The 19622-nt window shown below is 37.0% G+C and overlaps 1 protein-coding gene across 3 annotated transcripts in view; it reads right to left on the minus strand.

Moving 5' to 3' along the window:
* Positions 1–8100: 8100 nt before the first annotated feature.
* GALC (galactosylceramidase) overlaps positions 8101–19622 on the minus strand; it is a 57681-nt gene continuing 46159 nt past the window's right edge. For 2 of the 3 annotated variants that reach the window (XM_025391550.1, XM_025391549.1), the window contains 3 exons: positions 16437–16600; positions 14952–15028; positions 8101–9961 (listed from right to left, as the gene is read on the minus strand). In XM_025391550.1, the coding sequence (XP_025247335.1) occupies positions 9815–9961; positions 14952–15028; positions 16437–16600 (388 nt within the window). In that variant the 3' untranslated portion in view covers positions 8101–9814. The remainder of the gene's footprint in view (positions 9962–14951; positions 15029–16436; positions 16601–19622) is intronic. The other variant, XM_025391552.1, reaches the window with a different exon arrangement.

The raw sequence follows: 19622 nt of genomic DNA on the forward strand, positions 1-19622 counted from the left end.
ACACTATAGAATATCTGTTGTTTACCCTCAGGATGACATGGCTGATAGGAGATACTGCTTGCTGCCACTGCCCAGTGTCAGGAAAGTATTGTACCGTATATCACTAGCCCAGGAAAAGGTCAAAATTTGAAGTACGGTTTCTACTGAATGTGTATCATTTTTGCAGCATCATGAAGTTAAAAAGTTGGCTGGGCGCAGTGGCTCACACCTATAATCCCAGCACTTTGGGAGGCCGAGGCGGACGGATCACAATGTCAGGAGATCGAGACCATCCTGGCTAACACGGCGAAACCTCGTCGCTACTAAAATTACAAAAAAAAATATCCAGGCATGGTGGCGGGCACCTGTAGTCCCAGCTACTCGTGAGGCTGAGGCAGGAGACTAGCATGAACCCGGGAGGCGGAGCTTGCAGTGAGCCGAGATCGCACTACTGCACTCCAGCCTGGGGGACGAGCGAGACTCCATCTCAAAAAAGAAAAAAAAAAAAAAAAGGAAAAAGAAACAGAAAAATCATTAAGTTGAACCATCATAAGTTGGGGACTGTCTTAGTGTCAAAATATTTCAGAAAAGGACACCATCTCTACAAAAAAAAAAAATATATATATATATGTGTATGTATATATATATATATATATATCAAAAATTAGCCAGGTGTGGTGGCACACGCATGTAATTCCTAGCTACTCAGGAGGCTGAGGCAGGATAACTGCTTGAGCCAAGGGGTTCGAGGCTGCAGTGAGCTATGATGGTCCCATTCCACTCCAGCCTAGGTGACAGAGTGAGACTCTGTCTCAAAAAAAAAAAAAAAAAATCAAAAAAGGCTCAGGATGGCCAGGTATTCAAGTAAATGAAGAGTTCCATTTCCAGCCTTGAGAGAATAAAAACTACAACTGGATCAGCCCACTGTAAACAACAGTTTCAGAGAGTAGACAGCAGGAAGCCCAGTACTGTGATCAGAGAAAAACGGAGAAATCAATGAGGTGAATTTTGTGATCCCCCATTTCTGTCTAGAGCCATTTACCAGATTTCAGTGCAGGGAGGGGAAATGCAGAGTATATGGGTCTTGTGGAGCTGTGGAGATAAAGATCAGAGTTCAAAGAGGCTGCAGCACCTGAAATTTGCAGTGCAGAGTATCTGAGACAAGGCTGCTATGTAGAAAAAGAGGTTCAGAAATCTCAGAGGGGGTCTATTTGTGTCTTTAGCTCTAAACTAAGCATTCACAGTGTGAAAGCCCTTGGGCCAAAGAATAATCAGGAAAGTGTTAGCTGAACAACTATCAAAATTATCACAGGGCTAGAAGATATCTAAGATGTGAACAAATATAGTGGAGAGAACTCATTCAGCTCCCAGGGAATTCCATGCCTTAAGAACAGGGCTGGACTAGAGCTAGAATGCCCCAGGAAAATCAACCTCTCAGACTGAACCTGAACAGGGAAATAGAAAACATACATTTTCTGTATTTGGAGATCTTAACTCTTCTCACTCAGTAATTAACAGTAAACGTAGAGAGAAAATCAGTAAGTCACAGACATCAACACCATCAGCTAACATGATCTAATTAATATTTGTAAAACATTACAGCGAATCACTGCAGAAGGCAAATTATTTTTAAGGATACACTGACTAAGATAAATTGGGTCATAAAACAAGTCTAAATACATTTAAGATAGCTGAAAGGAAACACAACATATTTTCTAATCACAACAGAATTAAGTTTAAATATCAATGGCAAAAAGTTATCTGGAAAATCTTCAAATACTTAGAAATTAAACATTGAACTTCTACAATAATTAGCACAAAGTTCAAAAAAGTACAAGATAATTTAGAAAATATTCTGAACTGAATGAAAATTAGAACGTGGATATTAAAATATGTGAGATGTAACTAAATAAATGTTTAAATTTTAGTGTTAATGCTAACATATTTTTAAAAAGATGATCTAAAATTGAAGATCTAAGCTTGCATCTGAAGAAGCTAGAATAAGAGTAAATTTAATCCAAAAGTAGACTAAATAATAAAGGTACAAGCAGCAATCAGTGAAACAGAAAAAAGTCTAAGAAATTTAGAACTGGTTCTTTGAAAGATAAATAAAATTGACAAAATTCTAATTAGACCAAGTAAGATAAAAAGAAAGCACAAATCGGCCATATCAGGAATGTCTTATAGACATTAAAATAAGGGAATATTTTAAACAATGTTATGCCAATAAATTAGACAATTTAGATGAAGTTGACAAATTCCTTAAAAGACAAATTGTCAAAACGGACATAAGAAATAGAAAAATTGGCCAGGTGCAGTGGCTCACGCCTGTAATCCCAGCTCTTTGGGAGCCCAAGGTGGGTGGATCACGAGGTCAGGAAATCAAGACCACCCTGGCCAACATGGTGAAACCCCGACTCTACTAAAAATACAAAAATTAGCTGGGCATGGTGGTGTGCGCCTGTAATCCCAGTTACTTGGGAGGCTGAGGCAGGAGAATCATTTGAACCCGGGAGGCAGAGGTTGCAGTGAGCTGAAATTGTGCCATTGCAATCCAGCCTGGTGACAGAGTGAGATTCCATCTAAAAAAAAAAAAAAAAAAAAATAGAAAAATTGGAACAGCCTTGTATCTGTTAAAGCTTCTCAGCCTCAAACCCACTCATTTGACCTGCTTTATGATAGTGGAGCTGGGTCTTGTCAACATTTCTCCTGTGTCAGGCGGCATACTTAAGTTTTATCAACAGAGGTTACTAAAGGGACACTGCAGGAGGAAGGAGCTTCTCTTCTCTGTCCCGGTGTGCTTTTTCCTTCTTGCTTCTGTGGCATGTGGCTACTAGCAAGCAGCATTTGGGACACTCAGTGAAGCACCTCTTCCAGTAGGAGCTGGAACAACCAGTGGCACTTACTCTGCAGGGATTTTCACCAACAACCCTGCAGGTAGTTTCCTGAAAGTTTCACCAGCACCACAAAGGGTGGCTTCCTAGTGAGTTTCAGCAGCACTCCAGGAGAAGCTTCCCAATGAGTCTGACACATACCCCAGAAGACAGTTTCCCACTGCCAGCCCCAGCACACAGCATCTCAGCAAACTCTAGGCCATTCCAGGGTCACACTATATCAACACTATATCATCTGCAGTGAGATCTGAGCCTCAGTCATGTAAGGAGGATCTCTTCCGAGTTTGTTGCCCTGTAAGTACCCTGCCCCAGCCTAGGAAGTGGCTGGTCTCTACATCTGCTCTTCCTGTATTCTTTGGAGTTCTCTCTACCCCTTAGTGGCTAATCTCATTACTAATTAATAATTCTTAACATTAGATTGGTCCTGGCATGGTTTCTGTCTCCTGATCAGACCCTGACTGACATAACTGATGAATTCTAAGGTTTAAGAACCTCACAAACTTTCAGAGAATAAAGAAGGAGGCAGCATTTCCAAACTGAATTTATGAGGTATCACCCTGCCACCAAACCAGATAAAGACATTAGGAGAAAATAAAACTAGATCAATATTCCACAGGAACACAGACACAAACACTTTTAGCCAAATGTTGACAGATTAAATTCACCAGTACATAAACAGGGTAATAAACCCCACTTGGTCATGACATATCTCACGAATGCAAAGTTGCTTTAATATTTGAAAATCAAACCATGTGATATATCACATTAACAGAATAAAGAAGACAGACAGTATAACTATCTCGTTAGATGTAGAGAAAAAGCATTTAACAAATTCAGTACTCACACTTAATGGTGAAAGAGACGCTTCCTAAGATGAGGAGCAAGGCAAGGCTGATACATCTGCTCTTACCACTTCTCAACATTGTACTTGAAGTCCTGGTCAGTGCAATAAGGCAACAAAAGCATCAGAAATACAGCAGAAATATTGAAAAGGAAAAAGCAGAATTGTCTATATTCACAGATTACATAATTATATATGTAGAAAATTCTAAAGAATTTACCCAAAAAAAGCTAAACTAATAAGTGAATTTAGCAAGGGAGCAGGACTGCAGGTCAATATGCAAAAAACCAGCTGTGTTTCTATGTATGAGTAACAAATAATAAACACCATTTACAATAGCATCAAAGACATAAAATATTTAAGGATACATTTAATAAAAAACATCTTCAAGATCTGTATGCTGAAAACTACAGAAACTGCTGAGAGAAATTATAGACTTAATACATGAAAAGGTGTAACTGCTCCTCAGCAAATGCCAAATAACTGAAATCGTAACAGTCTCTCAGACCATAGTCCAATCAAATTAGAACTCAGGATTAAGAAACTCACTCAAAACCACACAATTACATGGAAATTGAACAACCTGTTCCTGAATGACTCCTAAGTAAATAATGTAATTAAGGCAGAAATCAAGAAGTTCTTTGAAACCAATGAGAACAAAGAGAACATACCAGAATCTCTGGGACACAGCTAAAGCAGTATTAAGAGGGAAATTTATACCACTAAATGCCCACATCAGAAAGTGAGAAAGATCTCAAACTGACAACCTAACATCACAATTAAAGGAGCCAGAGAAACGAGCAAACTAATCCAAAAACTAGCAGAAGACAAGAAATAACTAAGATCAGAGAAGAATTGAAGAAGATACACGAAAAGCCCTCCAAAAAATCAATAAATCAAGGAGCTAGTTTTTTGAAAAAATTAACAAAATACATAGACCACTAGCTAGACTAATAAAGAAGAAAAGAGGGAAGAATCAAACAGACACAATAAAAAATGATAAAGGGATATCACCACTGACCCCATAGAAATACAAACTACCATCACAGAATACTATAAACACTTCTAGGCAAATAAACTAGAAAATCCAGAACAAATGGATAAATTTCTGGACACATATACCCTCCCAACACTAAACTAGGAGGAAGTCGAATCCCTGAATAGACCAATAACAAGTTTTGAAATTGAGGCACTAATTAATAGCCTACCAACAAAAAAAGCCCAGGACCAGATGGATTCACAGTCAAATTCTACCAGAGGTACAAAGAGGAGCTGGTATCATTCCTTCTGAAACTATTCCAAATAATTGAAAAGGAGAGACTCCTCCCTAACTCACTGTATGATGCGTCATCCTGATACCAAAAACTGGGAAGAGACACAACAAAAAAAGAAAACTTCAGGCCAATATCCCTGATGAACATCAACAGGAAAATCATCAATAAAATACTGGCAAACCGAAACCAGCAGCACATCAAAAAACTTATCCACCACGATAAAGTCGGCTTCATCCCTGGGATGCGAGGCTGGTTCAACATATGCAAATCAATAAACATAATCCTCACATAAACAGAACCAAAGACAAAAACCACATGATAATAGATGCAGAAAGGGGCTTTGATAAAATTCAACATCCCTTCATGTTAAAAACTCTCAATAAACTAGGTATTGCTGGAACATATCTCAAAATAAGAATAGCTATTTATGACAAACTCACAGCCAATATCATATTGAATGGGAAAAAGCTGGAAGCATTCCCTTTGAAAACCGACACCAAGGCAAGGATACCCTCTCTCAACACTCCCATTCAACATAGTATCAGAAGTTCTGGCCAGGGCAATCATGCAAGAGAAAGAAATAAACGGTATTCAGATAGGAGGAGAGGAAGTCTAATTGTCTCTGTTTGCAGATAACATGATTCTAAATTTAGAAAACCCATCATCTCAGCCCAAAAACTCCTTAAGCTGATAAGCAACTTCAGCAAAGTCTCAGGATACAAAATCAATGCGCAAAAATCACAAGCATTCCTTTACACCAACAACAGACAGGCAGAGAGCCAAATCATGAATGAACTCTCATTCACAATCGCTACACAGAGAATAAAATACCTAGGAATACAGCTAACAAGGGATGAGAAGGATCTCTTCAAGGAGAACTACAAACCACTGCTCGAGGAAATAAGAGAGGACACAAACAAATGGAAAAACATTCCATCCTCATGGATAGGAAGACTCAATATCGTGAAATGCCCATACTGCCCAAAGTAATTTATACATTCAATGCTATTCCCACCAAACTACCATTGACACTTTTCACAGAATTAGAAAAAACTACTTTAAATTTAGTCTGAAATCAAAGAAGACCCCGTATAGCCAAGAAAATCCTAAGCAAAAAGAACAAAGCTGGAAGCATCAGGCTAGCTGACATCAAATTATACTACAAGGCTACAGTAACCAAAACAGCATGGTACTGGTACCAAAACAGACATATAGACCAATGGAACAGAACAGAGACCTCAGAAATAGCACCACACATCTACAACCATCTGATCTTCAACAAACCTGACAAAAACAAGCAGTGGGAAAAGGATCTCCTACTCAATAAATGGTGCTGGGAAAACTGACTAGCCATATGCAGAAAACTGAAACTGGACCCCTTCCTTACACCTTATACAAAAATTAACTCAAGATGAATTAAAGACTTAAAAGGAAAACCCAAACCATAAAAACCCTAGAAGAAAATCTAGGCAATACCACTGAGGACATATGCATGGACAAAGACTGCATGATGAAAATGCCAAAAGCAATTGCAAAAAAGCCAAAATTGACTAATGGGATCTAATTAAACTAAAGAGCTTCTGCACAGCAAAAGAAATTATCATCACAGTGAACAGGCAACCTACAGAATAAGAGAACATTTTTGCGGTCTACCCATCTGACAAAGGTCTAATATCCAGAATTTACAAAGAACTTAAACAAATATACAAGAAACAAACAAACAACTCCATCAAAAAGTGGGCAAAGAATATGAACAGACACTACTCAAAAGAAGACATTTATGCACCCAACAAACATGAACAAAAGCTCAACATCACTGATCATTAGAGAAATGCAAATCAAAACCACAATGAGATACCATCTTGTGTCAGTCAAAATAAAAATATTAAAAAGTCAAGAAAAAATAGATGCAGGAAAGGCTGTGGAGAAATAGAAGCGCTTTTACACTGTTGGTGTGAATGTAAATTAGTTCAACCAAAGTGGAAGGCAGTGTGGTGATTCCTCAAGGATCTAGAACCAGAAATACCATTTGACCCAGCAATGCCATTACTGGGTATACACCCAGAGGAATATAAATCATTCTACTATAAAGACACATGCACATGTTAAGTTTATTGCAGCACCATTTACAATAGCAAAGTTATGGAACCAACCCAAATGTCCATCAACAATAGACTGAATAAAGGAAACGTGATACATATACACCATGGAATACTACGCAGCCATAAAAAAGAATGAGATCATGTACTTTGCAGGGACATGGATGAAGCTGGAAGCCATCATCCTCAGCAAACAAACACGGAAAGAGAAAACCAAACATTGCATGTTCTCACTCATAAGTGGGAGTTGAACAATGAGAACACATGGACACAGGGAGGGGAACAACACATACCAGCGCCTGTTGGGGGGTGTGGGGTGGGAGGTGAGGGGAGGGAACTTAAAGCATGGGTCAGTAGGTGCAGCAAACCAGCATGGCACATGTATACCTATGTAACAAACCTGCACCTTCTGCACATGTATCCCAGAACTTAAAGTAAAATAAAATTTTTTAAAAAGGTGTAACTGCTCATGGATTTGAAGGGTCCATATTAGTCAGATATCAGTTCTTTCCAGATATATCTATAATTTAAATGTAATCAAAATGAAAATTCCATCAGGTTCTTTGTAGAAAAAGAGAAAATAATTTTCAAAACATTTAAAAAAAAAACAAACATGTATCTGGAATATGTAAAGAGCTCTTATAACTCAATAGAAAAGACAACAGAATTTTTTTAGATGAGCAAAAGATTTGAATAGATATTACATAAAACAAAGTATATAAATGTCTATTAAGTCCATGACATCTGCTCAACAGCTTGAGTCATCAGAGAAATGTACATACTATACACCCACAATTAAGGGTTAAAATTAAAAAGAACGACAACACAAGGCACTGACAAGAATGCAGAGTAACTGGAACTTTTAAACATTGCTGATGGAAGTGTAAAACCATACAATCATTTTGGAAAACAGTTAGGTAGCTTCTTATAAAGTTAAACATACAATTAACATAAGACCCAGAAATTTCACTCCTCTGTATTCATCTTAAATAGAAATATATTTGACACAAAGATTGTAAATGTGGACAGTTTTAATTGTAATAGCAGAAACTGGTGGGGAGGAAACAAATTGTGGTATATTCATACAATGTGTGAAAACTCTTCAGAAATAAGAAGGAATAAACCACTGAATCACACAACATGAGGACAAATCTCAAATCATTATGCTGACAGAAAGAAACCATTCATAAGAATACATAGTACATGATGCCACTTTCATGATGTTCTGGAACAAAGAAAACTAACCTATAGTGATAGAATTCGTATCAATGACTGCCAACAATTGGGAGTGAAAGGAACTGACTGAGCAGGTATACAAGAGAACTTTCTAGAGGGTGATGGAAATATTCTGAAACTTGACTGGAGTGTTGGTTACATGGGTATATCCATTTATCAAAACTCACTGAATTGTATACTTAAAGTGGGAACATTTTATTGTAAATAAATTATGACTCTACAATGTTAGTTTTAAAAATATTAGATATATCAGCTGGAAATCACTTGGTTTTAACTGAAAAATGTTCTCTGTAACCTTATTTATTCTAGTACTTAGCTTCTTGTCTTCAAAAGCAATGTAAAACTTCACTGTAGCTAAGCCTATGTTAGACTCTTACAAATTCCTAAAGAGTAGAATTAGTTCAATGAGTAATTCTTACAAATAATTCTAGATTTACTTTACCCACATGAATAACGGATTTGCTACTTAGAGCCACATTAATGCTTAGTATAAATCATACTACATGATAAACATGCTCACATATATTTAAATATAAACATATTTGGACTTTAAAAAGTAAGTACATCTTAGGAGATGATCCAATTCTGGGAGTTAGCAAATGGCTAAGTGCTCCCCTCCTTCCACACATAAGGAGAGAAATCATTCATCAGCTGTGTGAGTCTGTTACCAGTGCCACATGTGAGGACAGACCACAGCACAGTGAGATGAGGCAGAGGAAATGCCTACAACAGCATTGGCTAGATCAGGTTTTCTTCCTTCTTCCAGCCACCTGGAAAAATGTTCACAGAGAGTTATAGTGGTTACAAGACCAAAACTTGGAATCAAAAGAATTAAATAATGCAAATAACCCAATTAATCTGATAATATCTATTACTGCAGAAATAGCGTTAGAGGTAGTTTATTAAAGAGGCATTTTTTCAATCATTCCACTCATCATATCCTGCATTTCAAAAGTATTATCTTAAAAAGGAAAATTAAAAAAAATACTTTTTAGAGCATAAAACATAACAGGTTGAAGTGGTTTTCAAAAAGCTACTTCCAGTGTTCTTCAGCTTTCTATTATGGCAGCATCATCTTGTGCTGAAGACACTGGCTCATTTGGACACACGGTCAGCATGCATAAATACATCTCCATGATGATCAAGTTACTGCCATGTGCAGGACCGCTTGCAAGTAAGATGAAGAGAGCTACCTTAGTGTTAGCAGCAAGGCTTCGAGGTCTGTACTACTCAAACCACTCCTAAGGGTAGGGCCAATGCACAGTTTGAACATACCAGGTAATGTTAAAGATTCACCAGTTTTCCCCTTGGAATTAATTCTAACAAAATCTTCCAGGATAAATTAAAAATAAATTTCTCTCCCCATTTACTCTTCATTATTTTTAGCCTCGAAAGGCTCATATACTGTTCCAATGAAACAAGAATTGGCTCTGAACCAAAACCAAAAAGAAGGGAAGAAAATCCAGAGTATTCTATGATGCCCTGTAAGTATTAGTGTGTGGCTTCCACATGAAAGTTGTCAAACTGTGCAAATTCAAAGGAGTGAGTTCCAATTGCAGCCCAGCCATTCTTCGGAAAATTCACAGGGATGTCTGTCCACAGAGACTTGTCATTCAGCATGCCAGAGGCAAAACGACCCTAGAGTAGAAAGAAACACATTCCTTGAAACCATATGAAAATGGTCCTCTGAAGTCTGTTTCTTGATCATGTATGGCCCACTACTTAGTGGAGCAAATGTACTTCTCACTCAAGACTTAACCACAGCAAAACACAAATCCACAAGTTTGAGCAAAAGTTTAAAATAAAGAAGAAAACTCCGGGAAGAAATTCTTACCTACCTACTTAAATTGTTCCCAACGTACAAGGAATACCTCAATATTTCCTGTGCTCCATGAAAATGTAAAACCAACAAAAATGCAAAACTTTTCATGCATTATTATAAAGTTTTAGACAAAAGCTCATTAAAATTAAAAAAACATTATTTATAAGTAGTCACATGTACAAGTGTTGTGGCTAACAGTCACCAACTCTTCAGACATGACTGTGCTGGAGCCAAAACATCTGCTTCTACCTCATTGCTTCTCTAAGGTTTTCATTAAGCAGCCTCTGCCCAGCCAGAAGAAAAATAATTAGCCTTTGCTTTTGTGTTGTGTTGCCATGAACAGAATATCACTTCAAAGCCATATGAAGCTCCTACCCTTAAGCTGAAAAAACAGTAACCATCAGTTAAAGTGATGATGGAGTAGGGTGCAGTGGGTAGAAGAAGGGAGGCATCTATAAGGTGTTACTTACTGGTTACTGACAGTGAAAGAAAAAATTACACCTTCCTCAGAAGCTTGCCATTCTACTTAGCTCAGTGCCTGGCACATGGTAAACAATAAATCTCAGGTCTTACTATCTTTATGATAATACATTTATGAGCATATATTCACAGCATACTAACTATAGCCAATCATTTAAAACTAGCTACTCTCAAAAGGTAAAGAGCTCAAAATTCAAAGCATTGGGCCAAGAACCAGAATAAATCTGCTTTTAAGTCTTGGAAGGATAATGTAATGGACCTTAATGTAGTTCTTTTTATTTTATGCATGGAAACACTGAGGCTTAATAGATTAAAACTCAAAGTCACAGATTTTTGCTCCAAGTCACTTAGCTCCAAATTCAGAGCCACATTCCTGTTACTACAGACTTGCACAGCTATCTTCAGCTCTAGAAGTGCTTACTGAACATCTGCGGCTGCCATCAAACACTCAGTATTAACATTGAGCCAAGGGACTCATATCACAAATCCCATTAAGCACAAAACCTGTCTAAGAGGACCTCATCTCTCCTGCCTCCCCAGGCTTCAGCCACCCCAGCCTCCAGGCTGCTCTTCACACAATGTCAGCTACACCTGCCTTTTGAACCAGCCATGTGGTCTGCTCAAATTGTTCTTCCCATCATTCAGGTCTGTACTCAAGTACCACCCACTCAGTGAGGTCTTTCCTCACCTCCCTGGTTAGAGAATCAGGGTAACAGAGCTACTTTATCTTATGACTCTATTTTTTCTTCATAATCATAAACTTATTTACAAGCTTACTATCTCAGGATAGGGCTCAGCAAACTATGACCTACATGCCAATGACCTTTTTTTTTTCATAAACAAAATCTTATTGAAACACAACCACATCCATTCATCTACATATTGTCTACAGCTTTTTTCTCACAACAGCAGCAGACCTGGGTGGTGCCAGCAGAGACCACATGGCCCACAAAGTCTAAAATATTTACTCTCTGGCCCTTTACAGAAAAAGTTGCCAACTCCTGTCCTAGAAGAATATATGCTCTAAGAGAGCAGGAATCTTGTCTATTTCATTCACTGCTGTATCCCTAGGACTTTGTAGAGTGCATATAGTAGGGGCTTAAAAAAATGTGTTGAATGTAAGAATGTAACACATTTAACCCTCAAGACAACCTCACAGAAGTTATCTGCATTTTACAGATAAGGAAACGGATACTCAAAGAGGTGGAATAACTTGCTAGAAGTCTCAGTATGTGTTAGTGAGGAAATATTAATGCTGTTCTTCTGGTTCCAAACACTCTTACTCGTAAGAATATTAACTTGACTCATTAAGTGCTTACCACATATCAGGTACTATATATATATATATTTTTTTTTTCTCATTGAATCTTCATAAGAAAAGTGTTCTTCATGATACAATGGATGGGAAAATTGAAGCTGCCCAATATAAAATACTTGCAAGTAGAATACAGTACACTTCAAAGTCCATTGTGCAACAGAGCTGGGACACGTCACCTGACAAGTGCTGAGAAGAATTCAACAGGTGGCTGACAGTGACAAAATCCTCACATTAGCTGAAATTTGGAATATGGGCAACATAGAAGATGATGTTTTGTTTTTTTTCATTTATGCAAAGAAGATTTATATGTCAAATACTGTTTAATGCACTGGGAATTTAAGACGAACAAGAAGACAAGGTCCCTGCTCTTATGGAGCTTATATTCTAGTAGGAGGAGATGGACAGACACGCACACACACACAAAATGAGAGCTAAAGGATAAGCAGCATGTAAAAATTAAGCTAGGTCAAAGTGACAATGGGTGCCTGACAGACTACTTTACTGCCGATAGTTGGAGAAGACCCTCAGAGTATGTGGCAAAAGTTGAGATTCAAGAGGAAGCAGAATGCCCATAGTTGAAGAAACACAAAATTATAGGAGTAGGGGAATGAGGTGGGTGCAAACCGGCAAAGTCCTATCCATCCTAGTAGCAAGACAAGAGCCAATTTCTAAAAGTAGTGAATCACATTATATTAAAGACACACCAGAAAAAACAGCCAGAATAGTGAGGAGTGGCTGTATCAGAAGTACAGAACACAGAATGGGGGTCAAGAAGAAGGAACAGGATGTGAGGCAGCTGTTTTCAGTAAGTCCTGTTGACATTTTAACCAGGTATGCAAAGTACCTGAAGAAAATTAAGAAAATCTTTTAAATCTCATTCACGATTTCAAAAAAACTCATAAAGTTACTAAAACAAACTTAATCAAAGGTGTGCAAAAATAAAACTGAAGGACCTAATGGCAAATCTTAATAAATGGTGAAATACAGCATGCTTTTGTTCCTATGTTCTCTCATGGGGAAACACATTATTATTTTTAAAAAATGTAATTTTTTCCCAAATTGATGTATAAATTTAATGTAATACCAGCACCATTTTTCAAGTAATTGAAAGTTTGTTTTTTTAAAGTCAAATCGAATAATATATATAGTGAAATAGCAAAGATAATTTTGAAAAAGAAACAATGAGGAAGTTGCCCCACCAGATATCCATTCATGCATTTACCAAGTATTATTTGGACTCTTGCTCTGCCTGGCTGTCAGGCACTTTTCTAGGTGCTACAGAGCCAGCAGTGAGGAATAAGGAGAAAGGCCTGTCACTAAAGGAGCTATGTGCTAGTGAAGGGAGTAGGAAAACACATTAACAATCAACAGAATATGTGTGACGTCACTTGGGATAAAACCTTTAGAGAAAAAAAAAGCAACAGAAAGGAGTTAGAGAGTGAGATGGGGCTATGTTTTCTATCAAGTGGTCAGGTAAGAAAACTCTGAAGGAAGCAAGGGAGTAACTGTATCATCAAAGCCTTTAGAATGTTAACACCAATTAAAAGTGTGATTTCGGATAATAATAGACAAACAATAAGGAGAACAGAAAAAAGCTCAGAAACAAGTATATGCATATGTGCTGATTTGTTACATCAAAAAGGTAGCCTTGAAATTATGGGCAAAAGGATAGTCTATTGTAATAAATGATGGCTATCCATTTTTTAAAAAATTATATTCAATACTTCCCCTTAAAATTCACAAATAAATTTCTGATGTATTAAAAACTTACACATAAAAATAAATCCTAAACTTTTTTTAGTTTGGGGTAAAAATGTTCCTAACCTTGAGAAACAAGAAGGCCTTATTTAAAACATGAAACATAAAGGCAATGAATAAAAAGTGAAACATTTGACAGTATCAAAATATAAAACTTATAGTCATCAAAAATACCATAAGCAAAATTAAACTACACAAGATGGGAGAGCATAGTTGTGACATATGTAACAGACAATGGGTTACTATCCAGAATACTTATTAAATTCACACAAATTTGCCAGAAAAAGACAACACGATAGAAAAATGAAGAAAGAAAGTGAACAGGCAATTCAGAGAAGAGAAAATACAAATAGCCAATAAACATTACATGTGCAAGCTCCCTAATTATCAAGGAAATATAAATCATATCTATGAGTTTGGAAAAAATCTTCAAATTCAATAATAGTGAATATTATTATAATTGCTATAAAATGGCTATAATTTGGCTAGTGTAGTATAGTTAAATAATCTATGCTACATCCAAACAAATCTTCAATATACATTATTATTAATGCTAAAAAAATTAGTGCTGTCATTTTGGTGGTTGAGAGGAGAGAACAAATTCCAAAGTTATTGGAATCTGATTTTTAATTTCTATTGCACCCTAAACAAAACTGTGAGGGAGCTATCTTGGGAGAGACCAGCACATTATACACAAAAATTTCTCTGCACAGCATCCCTTGGAAGCACTGTCAAGCAGTAACTCATGATCACCCAGTGATTCTGAGGAATATTTTTATATTTCTATTATATTAAAATTAATCTGGTATTTTCTCTGACAAAAAATATTCATGGAAACCAATTTCTAAAAAACTATGCTTATAATTGAAAAGCAAATTATTCTTAACCATCAAACATAAATGTATATGACTTTGCTTACATCTATAAGCTCCATGTATAGTCTTGGTTCAAGCAAACTTGAAAAAATAGTTCAATTATTGACTTTATCAATTATGCCTCAGTTTAAAAAACAAAATCAAATTTTTAAAAAAATAGTGACCTGATAAAGTCAACTGCTGATGGTTCTCACATAGGTTACCCTCACACACATAACCACCCTAGGGATGAGTGGCTTCCCAGCATCAAGGCAGATTCCTTGTCTCTCTTCATTATATGTCACAATTTCCCCCTCCTATTTTATAACAGAAAATTCTAGAAAGGCACAACAAAAGAATATTTTACCTCCAGATCCTCCAATCAGCAATACCTACCTTAATAGTTAATGTGAGTGTATACCATGTTTTTGCTGTAACTTCAACATGTCCTAAAGCATATATAATCCATCCAGCTGTAACACAAAAAGATTATCCTAATAGATATAATTTTGAGATCTCAATCACAGAGTCATTTAATTCAGTGGGGTTCTCAAGTGTCATCTGTATGTGGTAAAGTCAGCCTCAATAGAGAGCTGTCCCTTCATTCCCAGATCTACAACTGAGTTAAGCCAAAACATTTTTCATTTAGCCATGCATTTAATAGCATATACTGAGATCCTACTCTAAGCTGTATATTATATGTGAGCTCACAACAGAACCAGTGAAATAAACTTAAAAGCCAGTGACAGTATGAGGTGTTAGCATCTATAGTTCAAGTACACATTTATACATGACTGGATTGAATACGGAAGACAAGAGAGAGATAATATAAAATTTCCAACCAGTCAAATTGGTTACATGGTAATAGTATTCACTCAGAGGGAGAAAATAATAAGTTAATTTCTAGAATTACTGTTATTTGAATGCCCATGAGAACCCCAGGATAAAATTTCAAGTAGACAGTTTAAAACAGATAGTGGGGACTGCAGACACAGATTTAAATTCCTACTTCCAGTTTTGCCACTAACTAGCTTTGAGTCATTAGGCAAGTCAATTAACCTCACTGGTTCTCTGTTTTTTATTTCAATATCACTGAGGTAACTTCAGATTGGTAATGTTATGAATATATAACTCTTGTTCTAATATCCTTACTACCTACTTCCTCTTTAATTTTTATTTTATTTATGGAGTCAAAGCAAAGAGCAGCAAACTATAAAAGAGATATTTTTAAATTAAGGTAAGAGGAAAATCAAGAGACTGAGAATCAAGAAAAGTCACCACTAGTAAGGTCTAGTTTCAAAGGAGTGGTGTGTACCAAAACCAATCTGAAGTGGACACAGTTCAATCTGAACATATTTGAAGCACCTATTCTGGATAAAATATCATCCTACCTAACACAAGGGCTGTAAAGATGACTGAGAAAAATCAAGCTATTTTCAAGTATTAACTAAATTCAAAAATGAGATTTTTCCATTTTAAGCAGATCAATCCCTCTCCCTATATTTCTATAAGTACAGCAGCAACATTCTTATACTCCTGCTTTTATTTATGGTGCCTCCTGAGCATTCTCCCCCTGCCACCACTACCTCAGATGGTTTTGATACTATCTATGCAAATCCTATCCTCACAGCCCAGTTCAACCTCACAATACCCTAAAAAGCTTTGTACAATTATTTTCCCTTCCACAGAGTTGCCCCCATCTCTAGGAATTAAATAACTTTCTATAATTGTAAACTATTTGGTATTTGCTTACATCTCTTCCCAATTAGCTGTCCAAACACCTTGGGATGAACTTTTTTATCACTCCCACAAATAACAAGTAGGTGCTCAAAGTAACATAGCCTATAAGTCATATGGTATTAAAAAAAAAAAGTCACTTACCTAAATCCCCTGTAACCCTGTAAGATCCATTTGCAAAAATCCAGAAGAAAATTCCTCTGGCACTTCTAATCAAAATACCACCTTTATTTACTCTTCCTGCAATGAACACACCTCCTGTGTCAGGGGTCTCTATGTAAACATCACATTTTATAGTCAGATTCGTCCTGCAAAATAAAACGGTTGACTAATACTCTTAAAATATGCCCTTTGTAACATAGTACAGATATGTCATTTCACAGCACATGCCTCCAAACTTCTAATTGAGGTGAGAATGTGATTTGCTAAGTCTGAGCCTGTAGCAGAGATGGGCTTCAAGAATCTTTATTGACAACAGTTTTAAATGTTACATGACTTAAGTCATTTCATTGCCTATTTAAATGATTACTGGACAATAATAGTTATGATTTTTAAGTTTCCTGAGAAAATATTTTTTTCTACAATAAAACAACTTCTCATCTTAACAATACAATATTTTTAAAAGCCACTATTGTCTATGAACAAATAAAAAGTAAAAAGTTCCACACAATTCTGAGGGAAAATGTTTATTCAAATTTCCAGCAACAAAGAGAGGTAATTAAGACAATGCTAGGAGCCTCTGGGAGAACATAAGCTATTCCAGGGCCAATTTTTACATTTAAATCCAACAAAACTTTAAAACTCCAGAAGAAAAGATCTAAAATTATTTCTCTGCAAAGACTGCAGAGTTGACTCTCTAGGAGGGCTGTTTGCACCTGAACAGCACGGAAATCACCAGGAGGGCTTCTTAAACTCAGTTCACTGGTCCTACCCCACAGCGTGAGTCAGTAAATCTGGGGCAGCCCCTTGAATTTGCATGTCTAACAAATTCCCAGGTGATGCTGATGCTGCTTACCCAGGAATGCCACTTTGAGGACCATTTTCCCCTATGAAGTATCTGTCTATAAGGAAGCAATAAAATCCTGGTTCTAGGCTCACTGATCCACAGCAGTCTATCAAAGATGGGAAAAAGATTCAGCTGTCCAGGGACTGAGCTTTTACAGTGAGCTCTTCTCCAGGTTTCCTCTTACAAACGCTACCAGGTACAACACTTTCCTTCTGGGATGCTACAACCACCCCAAACCAACATGATCTCTGAAAATATTTTACTTCCTACTCAGTATCTATCTGCAAGTAGGAGGAAAAAAGAAAGCCTGCACACAAATCAAGCAACATATCTCACATAAGACTGGAAACACCAGTAAATCTATTCCAGAAATGGGTTGAGGGGAATGAGATCTAGAATTATATGGCTTTTACATTTGTATCTTATCAGTGAATTTTGCACAGTGAAATTTTACTATGTCAAGGAAAATATTACAAAAGTACCTACATCAGGTACACAGGGAGGACAATCCACACTTAATTATCTAAGCAGAGCTGGGCTACTTTACAGGAAGATCAAATGCTGAGTAACTCAAGCCCAGTCTCTCTTGCATGTCCTCTGACATCAGAGGGAGTTTTCTCTCCATAGATTATCACCAGCATGAAACCACTAGCAATCAACACTGGTTCTTCTATCCCTTACCTGCTTTCCGGTTCATCATAAGTTTGAAAGTGCTACAAATACTATCAGCACCATAAAATTATTCCATTTAGAGTTGGAATGAGAGAAGATCAAACTTTTTCCTTTTTTATATACAACATTCCAGAAAAAGTGATTCTTGTATCAGAACTTGCCAGGCAATTTCATAGATAATGAACGAAACAGAATAAAAGTGTGGTTTATTCTTCCACAGCCACAATCTCTCAGTAGTGCTGAAAGAACAAAAACTAGCCAATATATAAGGCAAATCTGATCAAAGAGAGAGTTCAGCCGTGTGCAGGTAAAGGTATTTTTGTGATTGTCTTTAAAGAATTCCAACCAATGCTCACTATCAAGATAGAAGTAGCCAGTTACACTACAATCCACCCAGTATAATCAAATTATTGTGCTGGTAAATAACTAAATCTAGGTATAAGAGAGGAAGTTCTACTCAAAACACAACTCTAAAAACTGTGAGTAATGTGCACACATTGAGAGCAGATTTACTAAAATAGCACTACAGATAAACTAGACAAATTTCCCATTTCCTACCTTTAGGAAGAAGACGATTAAAATGAGGCTGTGAGATATACTCCAAAGAGAATGGGCTAGTGAGTCATACAGACCCGCTTCTAGCCCTGGTTCTGCCACTTACCAGTGATATCTTGGGTAAATCTTACTCCAAAGATGCGGTTTCTCAGTCTGCAAGATGGGGGCGATGATATCTCCACCATAAAGTGGTTATGTGGGAAATCCATCAAAGTGCCTACTATTATCCAATTTTTATTCCCTCCTTTTCCTACAATAAGTGGGCACAGCAGCCAGACAACAGAAATGAACAAGGGATTTGTGTGGATCTCTGAGCAGATCTGGCTGCCTCAAATAGAGGGTAGAATACTGGAAAATAACCCATAATAGATGAGACCAAATTATAAAGGGTCTTGGAAATCAGGCCTAGAAGTGGAAAACACAGGTAGCAGGGGAGAGTCACTGCATCTTCCTGAGCAGGGGAATAACATGATGAAAACAGGGATTCAGAAAGATGAGGGCAGTCCTTTCTTGACACGCATAATTGTGACTTCCTGGTTCCTTTCCTTTCAGAATGTGTCACTCTCTTCCTCTTCTACATGCTTCTCAATCCCTCGCCCCTACCTCCTTATCCACTGCAATAGATCCTAGTAAAAATTGAGTATTGCTACTTAAATTGTGTAAAATTTTCAAATATATGAAGATGTGGGGGAGTAAATCTTTGAACGGTGCTATATCTCATTTCTATACTACAATTAAGGGGCTTCTCAATCTTTCTGGAGTCCCAGCCAGAAATAAGATTGAGTTTGAGTTTAGAAAGAGCCCTCTATAGTATTCAAGTGCATAGGGTATAGGGGACACCACAGAAAAAAAAAAGTTTCCTATATGGTGACTTCAAAACTGGAGATCAAAACAATGGGACCCATGCCTTGGATACTTAAACCCAGCCACTGGACTTACAATAAGACCATCGTCACAAATGAGAATGCCACGAACTCCACTGCCATAATCGGAAAATCTAGGTAAAGTTTCCTCCTCAGAGACAATGGCACAAGCAGAAATTCTGCTGTGTAAAAACACAAGCCACAAATGTCATCCTAAATTAGGAAAGAATGCTT

This window comes from Theropithecus gelada, chromosome 7b, assembly GCF_003255815.1.
Source record: "Theropithecus gelada isolate Dixy chromosome 7b, Tgel_1.0, whole genome shotgun sequence".
Taxonomy (NCBI): Eukaryota; Metazoa; Chordata; class Mammalia; order Primates; family Cercopithecidae; genus Theropithecus; species Theropithecus gelada.